This window comes from Capra hircus, chromosome 24 (genome assembly GCF_001704415.2).
Source record: "Capra hircus breed San Clemente chromosome 24, ASM170441v1, whole genome shotgun sequence".
NCBI classification, from domain to species: domain Eukaryota; kingdom Metazoa; phylum Chordata; class Mammalia; order Artiodactyla; family Bovidae; genus Capra; species Capra hircus.
In genome coordinates this window covers 21,319,316-21,342,133 of record NC_030831.1, presented here as the reverse complement: position 1 = coordinate 21,342,133, position 22,818 = coordinate 21,319,316, and the positions used below count along the sequence as shown (strand labels likewise).

At 42.4% G+C, this 22,818-nt stretch overlaps 1 protein-coding gene and 1 non-coding gene across 2 annotated transcripts; one reads left to right on the top strand and one right to left on the bottom strand.

The window, feature by feature from the left end:
- Positions 818 to 22,733, bottom strand: SLC39A6 (solute carrier family 39 member 6). Its single transcript, XM_005696976.2, has 10 exons — positions 22,073 to 22,733; positions 19,598 to 20,434; positions 17,947 to 18,130; positions 15,951 to 16,120; positions 14,700 to 14,918; positions 8,523 to 8,628; positions 5,804 to 6,181; positions 4,087 to 4,167; positions 2,794 to 2,984; positions 818 to 2,080 (listed from the first exon to the last, which is right to left on the bottom strand). The coding sequence occupies exons 2-10, from the start codon at positions 20,423 to 20,425 to the stop codon at positions 1,928 to 1,930; spliced, it is 2,310 nt and encodes a 769-aa protein (XP_005697033.2). The 5' UTR covers positions 20,426 to 20,434; positions 22,073 to 22,733; the 3' UTR covers positions 818 to 1,927.
- Positions 8,294 to 8,365, top strand: TRNAE-UUC. The gene has a single exon. It is a non-coding gene; the product is annotated as a tRNA-Glu (tRNA).

The following is a 22,818-nucleotide window of genomic DNA, read 5'->3' as shown; positions in this document are numbered from 1 at the left end:
ACTGGAGTGCAAACTATGGTTGCTATCATCCTGTTTGTGAACTGGTCCAGCACACCTTCCACCTTCAAAATCTCTGTGAAAGAAGTAGGTACAAGCCATCTCCCAAACTCCAGGAGGAACAGTTTCCAATGTCCAGAATTTCATCTTGCACTGACCCAGCAGTGGCATCAGGGCGGGTCTGTGGGTTTCTGGAACACAGCAATCATTTAGCCTGAGAAGGAGATGTCCCATCTCATCCTTTCAAGCACTCCTGCTGCTCACCCCAATCCAAGGAATTCTCATTAGTCAGACCCCTCTTACTTGGTTTGGGGAACAGAAATGCTGGTCCAAAATTGTCTTTCAGGACACAGGCTGTACGGTCTTGCCCAGTTATTCCTGATTCTCCTTAGAATCTAGGGTATCAGTGCTTCTTCTCAAGCTTATGTTCTGGGGTTTGTTTTTTGTGTGTGGGGGGGATTTTCTAAGTTAGGGACAGCTTTGAACAAACTGTGGACTAGTACTTTCTGAAGTGCCCTTTGTGATAAAAATGTAAAAAATTGAATAAAGTCACCTAATTCAATAATATAAATGAATCGACAAGTGTATATAATCTGGGTTATACTTAAGAAAATCAAACATCTCAAATTGATAGAGATAGAAAGTAGAATGGTGGTTACCAGGTGCTATGGGAAGGAAATGAAGAGTTTCAGTTTTGCAAGGTGAAAAAGTGCCTGAGACAAATTGCATAACATTGTGAATATATGCAAAATTATTGAGCTGTATGCTTAAAAATGGCTAAGATGGTAAAAAAAAAAAAAGCAAAGAAAATCAGACTATATGATATGAAGCTGACATGGGAATTTATTCTGTAGAAAAACAACAACTAGAGAATGCCATACAACCCTAGAACATCTAAAGTACTATATATAAAAATGACAGCTGCTCACAACGACCACACTGAAGCACTGGAAGATACCAAACTACTTTCTGAATCCAAGAAGTCAAATTATACTCAGTACTGTTTTAATGTTCTTACGTATACCGAAATTCTAATAAGCTGACAAGTGGTAAACCAGGTAACTAGAACATCCAATAATGTAACTTTGGGTGATACATAACATGACTTGGTGATATCCAAGTCTTTTGACAATACATAAACTTACTCATACTCATCTGGCATATCTCCAAACATATTTTAAAATTCCAATTTCTTGGTCAGATGATGTATTTTGCAAATTATTAAATATATTTAGATGTCTTTACTATACAAAGTTAAATGTACAACTAAAGTAGTAAAAAGTGCTGAGGTGTTATGGGAACATTAATACTCTGACAAAAATGTTTATGAATGTACTCTGTACTTTACTAATACTGCCTTTTTTCATTTATATCTAAATTTCCCCTTCTATTTAATAACCAGTTTTGATTTTTTATACAAAATCTATAACTTCTTAATTCATATAGATTCTTCTCTTTTTCTCCTTATTTCTTAGCTTAAATTCATTTTAAGTTTTATTGGTATCTTAAGCTTCATGTGTATTCTTACTCCTAAACACCAGCAGTTCTTGAGAGGCCTAAAATCCAGCATGGGAATCACTATATTAAATTAGTTCTAGAAAAAGAAACATTAAAGATTTTTTTTCTGAAATATACAGAACATGTCATGCCAAATCTCTTGTTTATACAATAAACTGGTAATATTGGTAAATTGCACATACAGCGTATATTCCCAAAACAGAATAACTTAAATATTAAAACGTACCTTTATGTTACCACCATAACTGACCTTATAAGCATAACAGATGACAATATTCAATACAAAAAAACCCACAAAATCCACTAACCTTAAGTGCTATGGATCGCATCATATGAGCTCATCTCCCTATGACCTATTCAAACTACAGAGAGCAAACTATAGCTTTAAGCTACTCTAGCATTTAAACCCTAATTAGAAATTTATACGAAACACAATTTTATGTTCAAATATGGAAATAAGCAACATAATTCCAAAACCCAAAAGAATCCCAGAATTCTGGAGAAAGAAATATCCCCAGCGGCTACATCCATGGTCACTGGCATCGTTGTGCAGCATCTCAGGCACCTTTAAAACAAACAAAAGAGCAACCTTTACGTTTCCAGAACCACAGATTTTAGAAGAATTTCCAGGACACTATACCAGCTTTCTATGTAGCTGGATATACCATGAGTCAAATTTCTAAAACACGAATCTAGCTAATCATGTCACACAGCATTTCTGAACAGTTAATTAACGATGATTACTCATGGTCTGCTCAGCAAGTCAAAATTATATTGATCCAGTTTACTCTACTGTAAAATGGAGAGCTACACTGATTACCCTGCTTACTGTCTGTATCTGTACATAACCTGTGGTTCACTTAAAGTTCAGAGATATGGAAATCTTTTATCTTATAAAATATAATCTTAGCAGTAAGACTGGCTGAGACTGTTAAGTGGACTTTGGTGACAAAAAGATATGACTCCTTTATCTGTTAGTAAGGGTCCTTTAAGTGTTCTGATGTATACAGAGTTTGCCAACAGTATGTGGCTTGTACTAGGTTTCTCACAAGTCTATGTACAAGTCAATGCCTATTTACTGAAACTCTACTCTCAGAAAGAAACATCAGAAGCAGGTAGATGCTTCTGTGCATTCTGAAGTATACTTTGTATACTTTGTTGAGCACAGAATCTCACTGCAACTACATTTACCCTACACTCTTTTAAAAAAACCTGTTTCATTGGACATTTTTATTTCCTTGTTAGTTAATTCTATAATTTGACTTCTTAAAAACTTACCATATCAACCAGAGCAACATACATGAACAAGCCCGCAGTAAGTGCAAATATCCACATGGAAACATTCTCAGCGTAATGACCAATGAAAATGCCTGTGGCCATTCCAAGATACGCCAGCATGGCTGACAGGGCATTATAAAGAACAGCCTGCTTAACAGTCATGCCAGCCTTCAGTAAGACAGCAAAGTCACCTTTAACAGAAAACACAAAAAGGCAATTAAAGTCATTAAAAAGATCATTATTAAGACATATACCCCAAAGACTTTCCAGATTTAAGAAATCTTCCAATTTTTCTGAGGAGTGGGAAAAAAAAAAGACAAAATTAAGAATCACCCAGGGTTAATCAGTATAAAACACCCTAACAGTTTTATAAACTAAGACATCTTTTATCCAAAGTTTTTCTTAAGGTTTCTTGTTTGTCAAAGAATGTCAATACCAAGAATCTACTACTGTGCTCTTGCACTGTCTTCAAGGGGCTTCTTTTAACCGACCACAGGCAGCAAGAGGGAGTAGAGAACACACAGGAAATGATCAGCAAAAGATTAAGGCAATATGCATCATCATTAAGAGCTGAAGAGTCTAATGTTCTGGTTATAAAAGAAGAAAAGAAATTAAGATCAAAGTACTTCAGAGAGGCTTCAAGGAGCCTGAAGGATCTAGAATGTGGAACACAAATCAGATGTTGACGATTACAAGCATGGAACTGGAAGATGGGAGGCCTTCTAAATGGCCGAACACACACCAAGGGACAAACGTGAAAATGGTGCGACAGGTGTGTGGCCGCCTGCAAGAAGAGAAACAGGGACACACATGGAACCAGGGCAACTCTGGGAAGGTTTTAAGTCCTGGTGAAAGAGAAAAAGAATATTCAAAACACAATTCATCAACTTCTCTTTCTTTTTAGTTCCAATGAAATTCTCTTTGTCAAGTTCTCTCTGTTAATGGAAGATGACTATTTGCCTGTGGTCTTATTTCTATTCTGTGTACAATGAAAATAGGGACTGACGTCACCATACGCTGATTCAGGAAGGTATCTGGCAGGGGAAGAGGACCAGAGATGGGGCTCAGGGATCTGTTTGGCAACCCCACACAGGAAATTGTGTAATCAGAGTTGCAGGGTTAGAATTCTGGCTGGAAACAGACTTGTCCTCAGTAAGAAACAAAGCTAGCTAGGATAGTAGATTTATGAGAAGCCATAAATGAGAAAGCCTGCTGGAAACTATCCTTAGCAAAAGCCAGTGACACTGAGATATGCTATCCACCTGGAAAATACCGTTTGTAGTGTTCTCTTACCTAATTCATGAGGCAACTCATGACAAAACACGGCAACAGAAGTACTTAAACCACTCGATAAACCTTCAGTAAAAGCAGCACCTGTGTAAAAAATCACTGCATTATTTTGTGGGTGTGTATTTTTAAAATTTGTATAGCACATACAGTGAGGTAAAAGAAACAAACTGTATTCTGGTTGTGAATAAACAGAACTTTCTCAACTGCACTCTGTAACTTCTTCATAACTAATCTTAGATTACATTCAGTTCAGTTGCTCAGTCGTGTCCGACTCTTTGTGACCACATGAATCATGGCACGCCAGGCCTCTCTGTCCATCACCAACTCCCGGAGTTCACTCAAACTCATGTCCATTGAGTCAGTGATGCCATCCAGCCATCTCATCCTCTGTCGTCCCCTTTTCCTCCTGCCCCCAATCCCTCCCAGCATCAGAGTCTTTTCCACTGAGTCAACTCTTCACATGAGGTGGCCAAAGTACCGGAGTTTCAGCTTTAGTATCATTCCTTCCAAAGAACACCCAGGGCTGATGTCCTTTAGAATATTCAATTAGGCTTAAATTTCCCAAAGGAGCACAAGCAGATATGATTGAAGGGAAGGCTGGGTTGTGCCTTAGAGCGATTAAATGATCTTACACAAACCTGAGAAGTAACTGCTGCCACATAAAGCACTTATGGAGAAATATAAAACAAACTGATTTAAAAGGTTTAGGGGGAAAAAACCTCAGGAATCAAGAGTACAAATATGTTTCCTAGCCTCAGAGGAATCCACTGTGTAATTAGACTTTTTTACATTTATTCTTTCAATGCCTTGATAAGGGACGTTTAAGACAAATAGCTCCCTGCTTTTAAAAGTTAACACCTTATACAACTGATTGCTTACAAACCATGACTGAGCATTTGCACATCCTTCTGTGTCGCTTAAGTTGTGCACGGTGCAGAGGAGGAAGAGCGCAGTGTGGGGAGCAGGGCCTGGGCTCATCCCAGCTGGGCAACAAAATAATACTGCCTCGTCGGACCTTGCCTGCCTGCTCCGTAATTATTTCCATGGCTCCTTCTAGAACTCTGTGGGTCTGTGTGCACAGGTGCTCATTCATGCCCAACTCTTCGCAACCCTATGGACTATAGTTCACCAGGCTCCTCTGTCCATGGGATTTCCCAGGCAAAATACTGGAGTGAGTTGCCATTCCCTTCTTCAGGGGATCTTCCTGACCCAGGCAGTCTCTTGAATCTCCTGCTTTGCAGGCGGATTCTTTACTACTGTGTCACCTGGGAAGCCCCTCCCTTCCTGCACTAAATTACTACAATTCATAAATATTCTATTAGCTCTCAATGGTAGCACAACTTACAAAGAGTCTGTAATTCTTCTTTGGGTACGGATTAGTAATTTAAACTTATTAGATAGATGAAGATTCCTTTAGCATAAAAGAGAAGATGGTGGAAAAGATACTTTCACTTTAATACATACTATTTATATTGCAGATAAGGGAAAGTAACTTTTGGCAGCTACAATTTAAAGGGCCAAGCACAGTTTCTAGCACTTTTTCATCTTATCTCACATTCATCGAGTACATCACTGTCAAAGCAGTCAAAGAAGAGATAACATTTTGATAACCTTGGATGTTAACAGCCTTATCAAACCAACCTACTCTTTGCTAAAAATCAGCAGCTTAAAGTGGCATTTTCAGAGATCAACAAACAAGGGCCGAAACATAGAGACAGACCAATTGCGAGGCCATCGCTGAAATTGTGCAGGCCGTCCCCCATGATCACCATCCAGGCCAACGTGGCGATGCCAGCATCTTTCAGCTCCTCCCGGGAGTAGCGCTGGCTGTGGCTGTGGGGGTGGTGGTTCTGGTGGTGGTGGTGATGGAGAATATGATGGTAGTCATGATGGTGGTGGATGAGATCATCGGACTGGCCGAGTGTATCATGGAAATGCGAATGGCATTTATTCTTGCACCCTCTGGGTACATATTCATTGTAAACTTCCTGCGGATGGGCATGAGCTATCATGACCTCCTCTTCTTCCAAGATTGCTGGCTGCTGAGAATCAAAGTGGGAGGGCTCTTGTGAGTCAGCTCGTAAATAGCCTTCAGGTCCTAGATGTAAACATAAAGGACATTGGGACAAAGTAAAATGGCTCTGTTAATGCGCACATTTCAAAATCTCCACTGACAGAGTCAACAAGACGTCAAAGCACGGCAACTCTCTCACGTATACCTACCTGGAAGACTAGACTTTAGAGTACTGTTGATGAAACACCTCAGTACGTTTTAGCGAATTTTAGAAGTTAAATATGGATTTTAAATGATAGCCTTCAGTAACCACCCCAGATCCTCCCTTAAATTCTTTTGCCTCCCTATGTTTTTCAAGATAGTTTTTTTTTTCTGATTATAAAAGAATCATACACATTTAAGAAAAATATTTCACTGTTGACATTTAAAATACTTTAGAAAAATATTCCAGAAAAATTGGAAATAAAAAACATGCATAATTCTGTCATCTGAGTTCCTCTCTTTCAAAATTCAAGGGAAAGCAAAAGAGGGGAATAGCTTGGTGGTCCAGTGGTTAGGACTCTGCGCTTTCACTGTCAAGGGTCTGGGTTCAATCCCAGTCAGGGAACTAAGATCCTGCAAACCATGTATTGCGGCCAAACAAAAATTAAAAAGGAAAAGCAGAAGAATGTGAAATACCATCATCACCAAGAAACATTTATCTGTGTAAACTCCAACAATAGGTTTTGCTTTTTCCTTTTTGTACACTGGCATCAACTTTCCTGGGAGCATTCCTAACACTATGGTCCAATTTTAAAAGTTATTTCCTCTCATCATTATAAATTTCACTGGAAATCCTGAAGATGGAATAGATGCAGGAAGACAAGTGAGAGTATTTCACTCGCTCTTTAGAGAAGAGCAGCATGCTGGAGACAAAGGGTGGACAGAAAGTCTTAGGACTGCCCAGTAGCAACAATAAGCTGCTCTTCCTCCTCAGTCAGCAACTGAGCGTCTACTCTGGGCCAGGCACCAGGACAAAGTGGAGCAGAACAAAGTCTGCCTTCAGGAAGCTCATGTTCTTGGGGGAGATAGCCACGTAACAAGGAAATACAGGTATTAATAAGGTAATTAAGGCACTGGACAGCATGGGAAGAAAACAGAAAAGGCGAATATGAGGAGAGTGAGTGGGAGACCTCTGTATTGGGATGAGCCAGGAAGGCCTCTAAGGAGATGCCTGAGTTGAGACTGAAACAATAGGAGGAATTTATATGAAGACCTAGGAGAAAAGTGCTCTAAGAGAAGAAACTGAGTATCAGCCTCTGAGACAGATCTGGTATGCTCACAGGATGAAAAGGAGGCTGCGAGGCTGGACAGAGTGAACCATCTGGGGGAGTGGAAGGCAGGGCAGGACCTCAAAGGTCATCATGAGGCCTCTGGTTTAAAATTTTAACTTGAGCCTGTCCAGCAAGAAATGCCAGGCTAATAAGCTCTAGGAAACACAGTAACACAGTAACTTTACAGTGAAGAAACATGGGAGACACAACCTTAGCCAAGTGATCAAAACTGCCACCACTGCTATGCAACCGAGCATCACGGTGGGAGGCAGGTCACGTCACTGGAAAGGATGTAATACACTTTGTGCTATTCCTGCCCAAACTGATCAACCTAATGCAAAAACAACAAACAAACTCAAAATGAGGGACAATAAGAGGCAACATTTGACCCTGACTTGTACTCTGGATCATTTTTTTTTTCCTTTTGGGGGTTAGGAGAGTATAAAGAAATTATTAAGACAACTGGATAAACATGAAAATGGTCTATAGACTAGAAAATGGCATTATATCAGCTTTAATTTCCTGGTGTTGATCACTGACCTGTGATTACATACGAGAATGTCCTTTCTCTTGGGAAATATAACAAGTATTTAGAGGTAAAGAAGCATCACTTTTGTAACTTACTCTGAAATGGTTTAGAAAAAAAATGAGTAGTATGTATATACACAGAGAAAGAGAGAAAGAATGATAAATGTACATAAAATAACTGGGGAATACAGGAAGAGGCACAGGAATTCTTTGTAGTATTCTTAGAACTTTTCTCTAAGTTTGAATTTACCTCAAAATAAAAAAATTACAGAAAGAAGACATATAAATATACATACAAAAAACCAACTCACTGGCAATTAAAAGAAAGCATAAGTTTTAAAAAGAGGGGAGGGATTCCCTGGTGGTCCAGTGGTTAGAACCTGGCATTTTCACTGCTGGGGCCCAGGTTCGATTCCTGGTTGGGGAACTAAGATCCCAGAAGCCTCATGGCACAGTCAAACAAAAACAGGGAGGGGAAGGTTAATGGGGGTGGAATATGGTCCCATCTCTTCCGGATAGTCCGAGCTGCCTGCAAATCACAGAGCAATGGCCTCCTTCCAGCTCTCAGATTTACAAGGACTTACGATCATCTGCATCTACTTTCTCCTCATTTGTTGAAAGTTGAGATTCATACTTGGACAGCTGCTTTTTAATCTCCACATCATCATCATTTTCAGTTTTTTTCTGATTCTGTAACAGCAAGGAAAAGCAATACTTGAAATAGGTGGCTTACTTATGCATACACCTTCAGATAAACAGTTAAGCAAGAGATTTCATAGACAAAGACAACAGAGAGACAGGCTTCTAAAGGAATGAACCCCATCTAAGGGCAAGGCCTGCACTTAACTCCACAGCACCTAGTAGTCTGTTTTGGGCTTCCCTGGTGGCTCAGAGGCAGAAACTGTTCAGAAAGGTAAAGGACGATGCATCAGTAATATGAAAGAAAAATCACACACTCATCTTTCTGCTGGTCCCTCAGGTCACGCAGTATAATCCGTTCTCATGAAAACAGCACTGCATCCCCTGGGAGCTATTTAGAAATGCATGATCTCAGGCCACACCCCAGAGCGAATGGATTAGAACTTGGATTTTAACTAGGTCTCCAGGTGACTCATACACACATTAAAGTTGAGCTCTGCCTCAGGCCATCAGTTCAGAACAGGCATGTCCTCCAGGCAAGTAGTGATCTGCTAACCAACTGCCTGGTTTCCTCCAATGCCTCTTTTGGTCAATGAAATCCCATACTTGCCACACTTTTTATAACTTAAAATTATACTGTGATACTGATATGTATTTGTTACTAAAACTAAAATACTTTTGCTGTCATAAAACACCATTACCAAGTTTTCTCTTTTGAAACGAATCCTAGTAGTCAGTCTTGAATTTATCACTAGATTTTTAAACCAGCTGAATACCATACTTGAGATACAGTCCATATCTCAGAACCCAAGAATGAAGGTCACTGTTAGAACAATGGTGCCTGTGTATTACCGACTTATGTAGAATATTTAAGATAAGGAAAACTGTCACAAAAATAATCACCTTCTTATTTGCAGTATCTTTTGAATATGACTCAATTCCCACCATAACTGAGATTTCATTTTTAGCTCTAACAGTATATAAAATATCTGCACATTTTTAGGTTATAAGAGTTTTTAAAAGGAAGCACAAACCAATCTTTATACCTACCCCTGGCATGATGCCTCAAACATGGAAAGTACTTAAATATTTGTGAAAATAAGTGAATTCAGGATACTTTAAATCACTTAACTGATGTTTTATTTCTTGCTGAGCAATGACTATCTCTAGTTTTTAACCAATTCTTTCATTCCACAAGTATTAAGGGCCTCTAATGTTTCCTGTGCTGAATCCTGGCAATACATCAATACACCATAAACCAAGATACACATAGTTCTTGTTCCCATGGAGCTTATCACCCACAGGGAGGGAAGTTTTATACAAGTAATGATTACACAATTCTGATTGCAATTTTTGATACACTTTACAAAGGACAAATACACAGTACTACAAGAGTGTATGCTACTGCTGCTAAGTCACTTCAGTCATGTCTGACTCTGTGTGACCCCATAGACGGCAGCCCACCAGGCTCCCCCGTCCCTGGGATTCTCCAGGCAAGAATACTGGAGTGGGATGCCATTTTCTTCTCCAATGCATGAAAGCAAAAAGTGAAAGTGAAGTCGCTCAGTCGTGTCTGACTCCTAGAGACCCCATGGACTGTAGCCTACCAGGCTCCTCTGTCATGGGATTTTCCAGGCAAGAGTACTGGAGTGGGTATAAGACCTAACTGACTCCCATGACAAGATTCGTCCAGAAAGTGATGTTTATGCCAAGACCTAAAGATGAGCAGGGGTTTGCTGGAGAAGAGTGGGGAGGAGTAATCCAGGCAGGGAGATGGCATGCGGGAGGACCCTAAAGCAGAAAGGGAGCAGCCGCTTCTTTAGCTGAAAGCAGTGCAAGGTGGATGGGGTCTGGTAGGTCAGAGACTGGGCGGCCAGTAGTGAGGCTGGGTAGCGGGGCGTCCAGACAGCGCAAACCATGGACTATGGTCTTCATCCTATTGTGGCCTTCATCCTATAAGCAATGAGATGTATGACAGCAAGATTTTCAGCAGTGGAGTCCAACCTCATCAGACTCATTTAAACAAATCACTCTGCCCCCTCCACTCTGGATTAGAAGAGGACAACAAAATAATGCAGACAGTCCAGTCAGGAGGCAACTGCTGTCAGCCAGGTAAGCCGAGCTTAGACCAGAACAACAGCAAGGAAGACGGAGAGAAACGAATAATTTCACTTCTGGATACACTTAATAAAACTAGGTTGGATATGAGGATGAGGGAGATTCCTAGATGATTTTCAGGTTTCCAGACTGAGCAAGAAACCTGAGAGTCTGGTAAAAAGGAAGTCTGAGGTAGAAATATCATAAGAGCCTAACTACACACCAAGTACGTGATTCAACCCTAATTCGAATAAACAGATTGACATATACGGAGGTTTTAAGGGAAATCCAAGGTAAAACGTTCCATTATAAGACCCTGATGCTGGGAAAGACTGAAGGCGAGATGAGAAGGGGACAACAGAGGATGAGATGGTTGCACGGCATCACTGACTTGATGGATACAAGTTAGAGTAAACTCCGGGAGTTGGTGATGGACAGAGTAGCCTGGCATGCTACAGTCCATGGGGCCGCAAAGAGTCAGACATGACTGAGTGACTGAACTGAACTAAACTGATGGGTCTGAAGAGCTACCAATGCTTACCATGTAAGCAGTAGTTTTTTCTTTTTGAGAGAACTTAATGAGATTTACGGAGATGGCAATGGCACCCCACTCCAGTACTCTTGCCCGGAAAATCCCATGGATGGAGAAGCCTGGTAGGCTATAGTCCATGGGGTCGCTGAGGGTCGGACACGACTGAGCAACTTCACTTTCACTTTTCACTTTCGTGCATCAGGGAAGGCAATGGCAACCCACTCCAGTGTTCTTGCCTGGAGAATCCCAGGGACGGGGGAGCCTGGTGGGCTGCCGTCTATGGGGTCGCATAAAGTTGGACACGACTGAAGTGACTTAGCAGCAAACGAGATTTAAAACTGTTACATAAGTAACACTAAGATCTGGCTGCCCTTGAAAATAGATAAAGGCAATAGTTTCTAAAAAGGAAGAGAACATGAAATGTTTGTGAAACACCTGTGGGAAGTCTTTGCCTAGAAATTATGCTTATTTACTATTTAATGCTTCTTATGTGTGTGTGCTCATTGTACTTAGCCAGCCAGGCTCCTCTGTCCATGGGATTCTCTAGGCAAGAATACTGAAGTGAGTTGCCATGCCCTCCTCCAGCAGATCTTCCCAACTCGAGCACTGAATCTGAGTCTCTTACATCTTACTTGCACTGGCAGGCAGGTTCTTTACCACTATTGCCACCTGGGAAGCCCTTAACGATTCTTAAACATTCAACAAATATTTACCAATCCTCTACTATGTGCCAGACACTATTCGAGGCACTGGAGATATAGCAGGAAAGAAGACGGAGCAGTCCTGGGCCTTAAGAGCTTACATGCTAGCAGAAATTATTTGAGAACAGAAATTCCAAACTTCGTCAACTACAATGCATAATCATATATATGTAAGACAAAGACAGAGTAACATATGGAATGTATTGTAATATCACTGTTGCATTTAAAAACATGGGTCAAGACACAAGATTGATTTCACAACTCACAAATAGTTATAACTTAGAGTCTGAAAAACACTGATCTGTCTTAGACCACAGACAGCCTACCTCTTAGAGTCCTATGTTAGAGCATCAGGTTAATAAACAGAACTTTTTAGGTAAAACTAGAAAATTACATTGAAATTAGAATGGCATCTGAAATAGAAATGCAATAAAACAAATAAACACAAACAAAACCCCTCCCCTGCAAAAAAAATCCTTGAAAATGCAGAGGAGGAGGATATATCCTCAAAGCCACTCAAGTGAAGCAGCAGGGACAATGGGGACATGGAAGACTTCCTGGATTAAGAAGGAGTCAGCTATCGTTGCTTCATTTATTCCCTGTAAACTGACATTCTATAAGGGTTCAAAATCTGCAGTTTAAGTGACCATTAAATCCGTAAGGGCAAATATTCACAGGATGGAGGAGGCTACTCTGCTCACATGCACTAGGTTCCCAACCTGAGCTCTAAGCTCAGCCAAGAATCAACTATGTTAGTTTTCAAGTCTCTTCATGCCAGCTATACCTGCTATTGCAACTGTATGATTTAATTACATATTATTCAGACTATGAAATGCCAGTGAGAAGAGTTATTGCCATGAAAATTTAAGTTGAATGCTTCTGAAAGATTCAAAGGCAAGTTGCCAATTACATAAGGCAATCACTGTATAAATCTTTTTAATTTTCAAAAAATCTGGATTCTACATTAAAATAGCTTTACAAGTATGTAACCTCTTGCTCAATTTAAGAGAAACCAAAACTGGATATTTAGAAGTAGCAGGACTGCAGAGAAAAAAATGATCATACAGAACTGACTCCAAGATCTTCAGTTCAGTTTAATTGCTCAGTCCTGTCTGACTCTTCGCGACCCCATGAATCGCAGCACGCCAGGCCTCCCTGTCCATCACCAACTCCCAGAGTTCACTCAAACTCACATCCATCGAGTCGGTGATGCCATCCAGCCATCTCATCCTCGGTCGTCCCCTTCTCCTCCTGCCCCCAATCCCTCCCAGCATTAGGGTCTTTTCCAATGTGTCAACTCTTTGCATTAGGTGGCCAAAGTACTGGAGTTTCAGCTTCAGCATCATTCCTTCCAAAGAACACCCAGGACTGATCTCCTTTAGGATGGACTGGCTGGATCTCCTTGCAGTCCAAGGGACACTCAAGAGTCTTTTCCCAACACCACAGTTCAAAAGCATCAATTCTTCGGCACTCAGCTTTCTTCACAGCCCAACTCTCACATCCATACATGACCACTGCAAAAACACAGCCTTGACTAGACGGACTTTAGTCGGCAAAGTAATGTCTCTGCTTTTGAATATACTTTCTAGGTTGGTCATAACTTTTCTTCCAAGGAGTAAGCATCTTTTAATTTCATGGCTGCAATCACCATCTGCAGTGATTTTGGAGCCGAAAAAAATAAAGTCTGACACTGTTTCCACTGTTTCCCCATCTATTTCCCATGAAGTGATGGGACCAGATGCCATGATCTCCGATTTCTGAATGTTGAGCTTTAGGCCAACTTTTTCACTCTCCTATTTCACTTTCATCAAGAGGCTTTTTAGTTCCTCTTCACTTTCTGCCATAAGGGTGGTGTCATCTGCATATCTAAGGTTATTGATATTTCTCTCGGCAATGTTGATTCCAGACTGTGCTTCTTCCAGCCCAGTGTTCCTCATGACGTACTCTGCATAGAGGTTAAATAAGCAGGGTGACAATATACAGTCTTGACGTACTTCTTTTCCGATTTGGAACCAGTCTGTTGTTCCATGTCCAGCTCTAATTGTTGCTTCCTGACCTGCATATAGGTTTCTCAAGAGGCAGGTCAGGTGGTCTGGTATTCCCATCTCTTTCAGAATTTTCCACAGTTTATTGTGATCCACACAGTTAGAGGCTTTGGCATAGTCAATAAAGCAGAAATAGATGTTTTTCTGGAACTTTCTTGGTCAACATCAAATGACCAGAATATGAGCACACAAATGGCCAAAACATGTACATGTCATTATTAAGAGTCCCCATGAGGACAATCTTTTTTGACTGATTTACCCAGTCACATCAGATAGGAAGAGGAATATAACCACAGGCAACTTCAAAGATATTTTCACCAGATATAGAGCCTACTGTTGAGCTTCATATTACTTCTGGGGACACTTTGCAAACAGCAAGTCTGAGTGAGTCAGATAGTCTTTCAACAAAACATAATATTTAGCTACTGAGTAATTTAAAAGCTGCACATACTGTACATAACTCAAAGAGTCTGGGGTAAGTACACACCCGTGAAATCACCTCCACCATCAATGCCTTGTTTGGTCATTTATATGGATATTTACCCTTGCCTGTGACTCTGAAGGGAATACTGAAGACAGGAAGTCCAGGGTTACTGACTTCCATGAATGCTTCTGGGAGCAAAAAGGTGCTGAACCTCCTCACAAATGAAGATCACACACCTTGGAAAAGCTCTGCTAACGGTTCAGTTCTAGTGCTGCTCTAAATAAATGTCCAATGCATAGTAAGTAATCAGTAGTTTTTCTTACCTTTTTCTTCTTATCTTTAAATTCCTTGATCAACGTGAGAACATGTTCAACAAGAAACATGAAATACAAGCCTCCCAGAGCTGTCAGCCCTTTCCACGTAGAATCAAAATAGGTATTTTCCTGAATGTTTTGAGAAGAGAGGTGGCTGAAAAGTGGTCCCCTCTTCATTTCCATTGCTGTTTCTTCATGGCTGTGACTATGGTGATGACTTGCATGAGACTAAAGGCAAAATAATACGGATTTTATAAATTCATTTGTTTCACATGTCAGAAAAATTGGCTAAGATAATTAATGTCAAATACGAAACCATTCAGAATTAGGCAATTAATGTTCTACGTCAGAATGAGGGGAAGTTTAGGCTATTAAAAGTAAAACTACCAATAAGCAGCAGTGACCCAGAGCTTAATGTATATAATGCAGTTTAGTGCAGTGGATCTATTCAGTGTAGAGACAGACACATTCTCCAGTGATCCTCATAACGTACGCGTAGAGGGTATCTCCAATGTTTCTCCATGGCCACAAATAAGTCTTAACAGGCATATAGCGTCTACTGCTCATACATCCAGTGGAAAAGCCCCTACCACTGTTCTCGGTGTGCTTCCAAGAAGCCCAGGCTGGGTAATGGGCCCTTGCCAGTACCTGAGATCCAGGCATCCTGCCCCAGTGGCCCACAGCTGGGTGCAGCAGGACCTTCTGTCACCGAGTGTTAGGGAACCAGGTGTGGTGCACACCAAGGTGAGACTGGGGGTCATGGATACAACCCACAGAAACGCTCCTAGAAACTAAATTTCCAGCCTTTTATACATATCAATACAGAGCACAAACAGAAAGTACATACATTCAATTTATATGTTTATAGATTCACACATATTAGTATTTAATGTTGAATAATAAAACACACTGAAAGTGAAAGTCTCTCAGTACTGTCTGACCCTTTGCGACTCCAGGGACTATACAGTCCATGGGATTCTCCAGGCCAGAATACTGGAGTGGGTAGTCATTCCCATCTCCAGGGGATCCTCCCAACCCAGGGATGAAACCCAGGTCTCTTGCATTGCAGGTGGATTCTTTACCAGCTGAGCCACGAGGGAAGCCCAGGAACACTGGAATGGGTAGCCTATCCCTTCTCCAGTGGATCCTCCCAACCCAGGAATCGAACCAGGGTCTCCTGCACTGCAGGTGGATTCTTTAGCATCTGAGCTACCAGGGAAGCCCTATAAAACAGACTGATGGGATAAATTATTTACTTACATGTGGAAGAAGGTGTAAGAAAGCGTCACCACTCAGTGTCCCGACAGCCAACGCCACAAGGAAACTCAGAAGAAACTTGAAAAACACCCGATTCATGAGAGGCACTAAGATAACACCCAGCAAAGACAGGAAACTGATGACGGAAATGGCTATAAAGCCACCAACCCAGGCTGTCAAAGAGAACAGGACAGAGCAAAGGACAAAGCAAACAACTGATAAACTTTCAAAGTGAGACTGCGGAGTGGCATAAAGTAATCTGTAAAAGCGGGGAAGTTTGCACCTATGACTTGATTCATGTTGATGTTTGGCAGAAACCAACACAATACTGTAAAGCAATTATCCTTCGATTAAAAACAAATAAATATTTTTAAAAAGTGGAGCTAAAGAAATACAAATGCAGTGGAACAGAACTGTGGTTATAGAGCAATAACCAAGAAGCTGGATCAAATGTGACTGAACCCTCTGGGCAAAAGGCATAACCTAGGAGAACATTCTTCAGCAAGGGTCCATCTAGTCAAAGCTATGGTTTTTCCAATGGTCATGTAGGGATGTGAGTGATGGACTATGAAGATGGTTGAAGGCCGAAGAATTGATGCTTTTGAACCGTGGTGTTGGAGAAGACTCTTGAGAGTCCCTTGGACTGAAAGAAGATCAAACCAGTCAATCCTAAAGGAAATCAACCTTGAATATTCATTGGAAGGACTGATGCTGAAGCTCCAATACTTTGGCCACCTGATGTGAAGAACTGATTCATTGGAAAAGACCTTGATGCTGGGAAAGATTGAAGGCAGGAGGAGAAGGGGACGACAGAGGATGAGATGGTTGGATGGCATCACCAACTCGATGGACATGATTTGAGCAAGCTCCAGGAGTTGGTGACAGACAGGGAAGCCTGGCATGCTACAGTTCATGGGGTCGCAAAAGAGTCAGATATGACTGAGCAACTGAACTGAACTGAGGGTGAAGGAAGGGGAAGGTATGGTTACCAAGGATGAACTCTCAATCACTTGGGAACTGAGCTTACAGACGCCCATAACAGTTAAATTATGAGAGAGAAGAGGAAAAAGTTAGGAGAGGAGGGAAGAAAGGAGAAAGGAAAGGCAACTGGGAATCAGTAATATCCTCAGTGAACAAAGCAATCAATTCTTCATTATAGGTTCTGAACAACGCAACTTACACTATAGCAGACTGTATCCTGGTTTCATATTAATAAGAACACGCTAGGATTAGGCTCCTAAACAACTCTGACCATTCTCTAAACAATGTGACAACATACAAAGCAATCCCAATTTTTTAATTGGAGGATAACTGCTTTAAAACGTTGTGTTGGTTTCTGCTGTACAACAATGCGGATCAGCCATAAACACACACATATCCCTTCCCTCTTGAACCTCCCCCCACCCCGCCCTCATCCCACCCCTCTGGGCCCTCACAGATGCTGGGTTGCGCTTCGTGTGCTGTACAGCAGCTTCCTGTGTGTGCGTGCTCAGTCACGTCTAACTCTCTGACCCCCTGGACTGTAGCCCTCCAGGCTCCTCTGTCCATAGCATTTTCCCAGCAAGAATGCTAGAGTGGGTTGACATCCTCTTCTCCAGGGGCTCTTCCTGACCCAGGGATCGAACCCGAGTCACCTGCATTGGCAGGCGAATTCTTTACCACTGAGCCACCAAGAAAGCCCCCAGCAACTTCCCACTAGCTACCTATCTTACACATGGTAATGTATATGTTTCAATAGAACCCAAAATTTTTGAATGACCTTGACATACCCTGTGGGAGGACCTCAGACAAATTACGATCTAATGTATTTTCTAGTTTTTATTTTTTTTTAGGGTAAAGCTAACACATTTGCTTTCTTCACATCCAAGGCAGAGAACAATTAAGATGACATATTTGGAATTATGCTGAAAAATGAGCACGCTGATGTAAATAGAAGGAAAAAGCACAACATAAATAGATCTACTGGAAATTATTTTTACATAAAAAAAGGCAATTTTACCTATTTGTAAAGAATAGGTCTTTGGAGGGATTTCAGCTTTCTTTTCACTTGTTGTATGAATCAGACATGATCTAGTATCAATCTGATTGATGATGGCTGGGCAGAGATAGTTGAACTCGGTGGCATTCAATAGAACCTGGATGCCCATGCCATGAGATGTAAGCAGCTTTGATGCACTGAAACACTGAAGAAAAAAAGAAATAAACACCGAAAGGCATTCCCATTAGAGAATCTAAAAAAGCTGTTGATGACAAAACACCCTTTCCTTACTGAAGCTACTTCTTTACTTAAGGTAAATCAAGACCAACTTTTGTGTTAAGTACTTTGGAATTTGCCTCAAGCTACCTGGAGATACTTTGTCACAGGGCTGATTTCCCATCTCTTCAGCTTATTTCTTCTTGGGAGAAGCAATCACATCACTAGTCACCTCTGGAGAAAGCCTCAAGAGGAAAAAGTTTGAGGATAAACAGGCATTCACAAGCCTGTTAACTCACCGTATAAACCTACCAAGGAAATGAGCTTTAATTTCAAGATGGGTTCATTAGAGATTGAGAAATATGTTGTTTCTGTACTAACGCTATCATACGTGGCTAAACAAGCCCAAGACGTGTCCCTCTGCCAGCAATGACTGTACTTGCAAAACTTAGCTCAGTGCTGGGCAAAATAACACTTTGCAATGAGAGAATATTAAATTCTGTAGATTACTCACTCTGGCAGAGGGCAACACTGGTTAATGAAACAAACCTGCACCAGCAGGAAGTTGTTTCAAAAATTTAATTAGATGACAAGCTTAGTTTGAAGAGAATCTCTGCTGAAGAATGTAAGCTCCCTCTTCTCACCGAAAGAAAAAAACCAAACAAAAAAACCCACTGGCACTAGCACCTGTTTCTTATCTTCTGAAAAGCTATTTTAAACTCCCACAATTCTTGGCCACTACTACTCCAAACAAATTTTATTACTAGTGTTGCTATGGGAATGACCATTAGTAGGATTATCCCAGAATTAGTACAGTCATGTGATGGTTTGAATGAAACACTTAAGTTCTGCCTATGAATGTATACCAACTAATGCCTTGTTGTTGACATCTCTTAGCCAAGGCAAACTGTGTACAGCCTGGAAGTCTAGCCTCAGAGAAGAAAAACACATAAACTCAGGACCTCAATACCCAGACTTTTCACTTGTCCAGCACGTCACTCTAGGTAGCATCTCCAATTTCACCCACCTTACAAGCCACTGTGATCCCTTTGTCAAGGAGGCAAAGCTGCTCTTGCATTCTCTGGCCCTTTAAACCACACCTTTCCCTAAAACATGAATTCTAACTCCTGCTCTTTCGATTTTCCATTTTACGTTTTTTTTTTAATTAATAGTATTCATCTTCAAAGATTTTCTCCCCAAAATAATTTCATGTTTTAAATTCTATATTAGAAAATAGCTTCACCAGGCAGCATTATTCTTACCGAAGAACTTATCCCACAAGTCTTTTTATCAGGAATGTTTTCAACATAGTGGAGACACTTTGAGCTAAGTGCCTTGCTGAGAAAGGAGAAATTCCCCTTTCAATGAACTCACCATTTTATTTTTAATTTAGAGGGAATAGCAATGACAGGATAGACAGCAGGCATACTGATTAAAATAACGAGAAACATCTTACCTCCTGAGTATTTTCGTTTGGGCTTCTGGAATACATAAAGTCTTTTCTGGGCTCATTTATTGATTCATTGGTTCTCCTACTAGCCAGTCTGCTGGCCCGGCTCTTTTCTGTGATACTGGGTGGAGTGGAACTGTTCACATCTTTGGGGAGAAGTTTCCCATGTTTTGGAGTTTCTATGGTCTCGAGAAAGTGAGTTCCCTCAGAGACAGCATTATACACAGTTGAGGTCACTTCACTAGCACCAATACTCTCCTTGATTAAAACATTCCTTCTGCCACTGGCATGTTCTGATCGATGAGACCCCTTCCCGTGGCTGTTTCTTGGCTCTTTGCTTGCACCATCAGAGTCATGGTCTGGGCAGAGAGCTTTCCGACTATTTTTACTGGAAGCAGCGTGATTATGGTGAGAGTGATGCTCATGGTCAGAGTGATGCTCATGGTCAGAGTGATGCTCATGGTCAGAGTGATGCTCATGGTCAGAGTGATGTTCATGGTCAGAGTGATGCTCATGGTCAGAGTGATGCTCATGGTCAGAGCGATGGTCATGGTGTATATGAATTCTCTTAATCTTATCTATGCCTATATTCTGAAGCAACTTTTTGAACCCTTCAATTGACAGGGAATTATTTTCTCCATAGCGGTGGAAAAGCTGCTGCAGATGATGCTGCCGTGTGGTAATGGCCAAGTTAACATTAATGCCAGATTCCCAACTTGGAATAATTTTTTCAGTGGTCTGAGGGAAAGCAGTGGCTGGTCCTACTTCATGAAGGGGATTTGTGACTGACAGAGTGAAGGTCAGGATCAAGATCACTGATAAATTCCTCGCCATCGCACCTTCCTAAAGAAGACAGAAAACGAAAGGAAAGAAACAACCTTGTATTCACTTCCAAAACAATTTGAATTAAGAAATCTCATGCTGAAAACTGATGTCTAATCAAATAACCAAGTTTAACAGAGCTCCACCTAGGGTGATCGGTGTAGTGCTAGATACTGCAAAAAACAAACAAAAAACCAAACTGGAGTCCTAGGCTCTACCTCTGCATTGCTGAAACATGGGAAACAACTGGAGAGCAGTTGAGTGCTAAGACTCTGTAATTAACACTATAAAAGCAATAGTAATTCAGAGACTGGAGGGACCCATGTGGTCACAGCCATATTGGCATTATATCATGTTTCAAACAAGAATTCAAAACAAAAGAACACAAAATCCAAACTAGCTACCTCAACCACGACCACCACCATTTCACAGAACAATCTTTTAACATCAAAGAAAGTAAATATGGCAATCAGAATAAGTCACATTTAACATTTTTTTTCTTAAACCATATATAAATCTATTTGAGGCCTTTCTCCCCCAATCCCATTCTTCAGAGGCAACCAATTTGGCCAGTTTCTTGAGAATCCCTCATGCATACTCAGGTACACGTGGGCCTTAATCATACTAATGGGATCTTTTTGTTTTTCCACTCAACAAATGACACCTTTCCATGTGAGTATATACAAAGTGATCACATATTTTTGAATGACTGCACAGTAACAGTTCTTTAAGAAAATTAAACTTTATTAAAAAACAGTGTTGCTCTTATTTTGCTATCACTCATCCGCATAATACTGCTGGGAACCAAAGAACGACGCTCCAAAGAGGGGTTAGGGATCCAGCTGAGCCTTGAAAAGCAGAATTCAGTTAAGCAGACGAAGGTATAGGCCAAAAGAAGCAGTTAGACTAATATCTCGGGACCCAGTCAGCAGATGCCCAGTACCAATGATGGGTGGTGATCGTGACCAAATTGGCCTGCCTCCAGTGAAAATAAAGGGAGGTCGGGCTCCGGAGTGAGATGGCAAGGGTGAGGAGCAACCGAGCTCTACCACCTTCAGCTCTTCTTCCTTGGACCAGCTGGTAACACCTATTTTATACGGAGACAGGGGAAACCACTCGCATGGATGTATGTGGAAGTGCTCCAAACGCTGTCAGCAGTACTGCACAGCTGCTGCTTATCGTTCTGTGAAAAGAGGACGTACGCACTATCACCAGGCTAGACTCCTAAAAGAACAATCCTTGGGGCCCAAAGTTTTAAGGGACAGAAGAAAACCTTTAAGAAATACACGAGGAGCGAGATGGGTGGAGCAGCCCCGTGCCTTTCCCAAGAGAGGGAAGGATGCTTACGGCGGTCCCAGACCCGCCAGCGGATCTCCATCCCCGCCAAGTCCGCGTGTGCTGGAGAAAAAAGCAGAAGCAAAGGGCCTGGAGAAACGGGTGAGCGGAGAAAACGGGAAAGAGCTCGCAAAACTGCCTAGAAGGGCTTCTTATTTTTAAACACCACAGTACTCTCTCGGAAAATGAGATGAACAGGACAAACCATTTCCTTTCCCCGTTGGACCCCGAAGCCCGCTGTGCACCCTAAACTGGGAAGTCCGGCCTCGCCGGCTCCGCGGTGTTCCCCTCTCCGCCCACCCTTCCTAGACCAGCGGGACTCACCTCTCCGCGGCCTCGCCGACCCCCGGCCCGCTCCCGCGCGCCGGTTCAAGTTCCCGCCGGCGGTGCTGAGCCAACCCTTGTCTCCTTAGAGATCTCTACACGGCACGGAGAGGCGGCGGTCTCATCGGCCCGGTTGCCACTCCGTCGGGGGAGCGCCGCGTAGACCCCGGCTAGCCGCGCCCCACGCGCCGCCGCCGCCTCCCGGGAGCTGAAGCACAATCACTAATTAGCGCCGCGCGCAACAGCCGCCAGGAGGCGCCGCCTCCGCCGGCCTCGGCTGCGGGGCGTGCGCAGTGCGGCTCCACCCCGTCCCCGGCGGGCGGGTCCGCGGGTCCGCCTGTTCGCCGGGGCCGCGTGGCTCGCAGGGCCAGGAGGGGGGCGGAGACGGGGGGTCCCAGTGCGCGCAGGGCACCGAGATCTGCCCGGGGCCCTTCCTCCAGCTCCTCCGCGCCCCCCGCCTCTCTGAGAAACTCGTTCGCCAACCCCGCACCACCACACTGAGCCAGCCCCGTCTGCCGCTGGGATGCCGGCAGTGAGGGCAGCGGGACGTGCTCTGGGCACACGAGTTCTGGGTCTTTCTGGAGAGTTCTGAGCGCTTCCGGTCGCGTCTGTGTTCCTGGGACGCAGGCCGTGCCTGGGCCACGGTCCCCGACACTAGAGTCGAGGTTACCACAGGCAGAGAGCCAATTGGGCTGGGGTGGGGGTGGGGCGGGCCCGGCGGAGGCGGGGTCGCCCCCGCCCCGCCC

Excerpts from the sequence above, each read along its gene's own strand:
- SLC39A6 (XM_005696976.2), bottom strand. The coding sequence starts at position 20,425 with ATGGCGAGGAATTTATCAGTGATCTTGATCCTGACCTTCACTCTGTCA. Across the intron at positions 16,121-17,946 it reads GACCTATTCTTTACAAATAG|CCTGGGTTGGTGGCTTTATA; the intron begins GTAAAATTGCCT and ends TCTCTTTGACAG. Across the intron at positions 8,629-14,699 it reads TTAAAGATAAGAAGAAAAAG|AATCAGAAAAAAACTGAAAA; the intron begins GTAAGAAAAACT and ends TTGCTGTTACAG.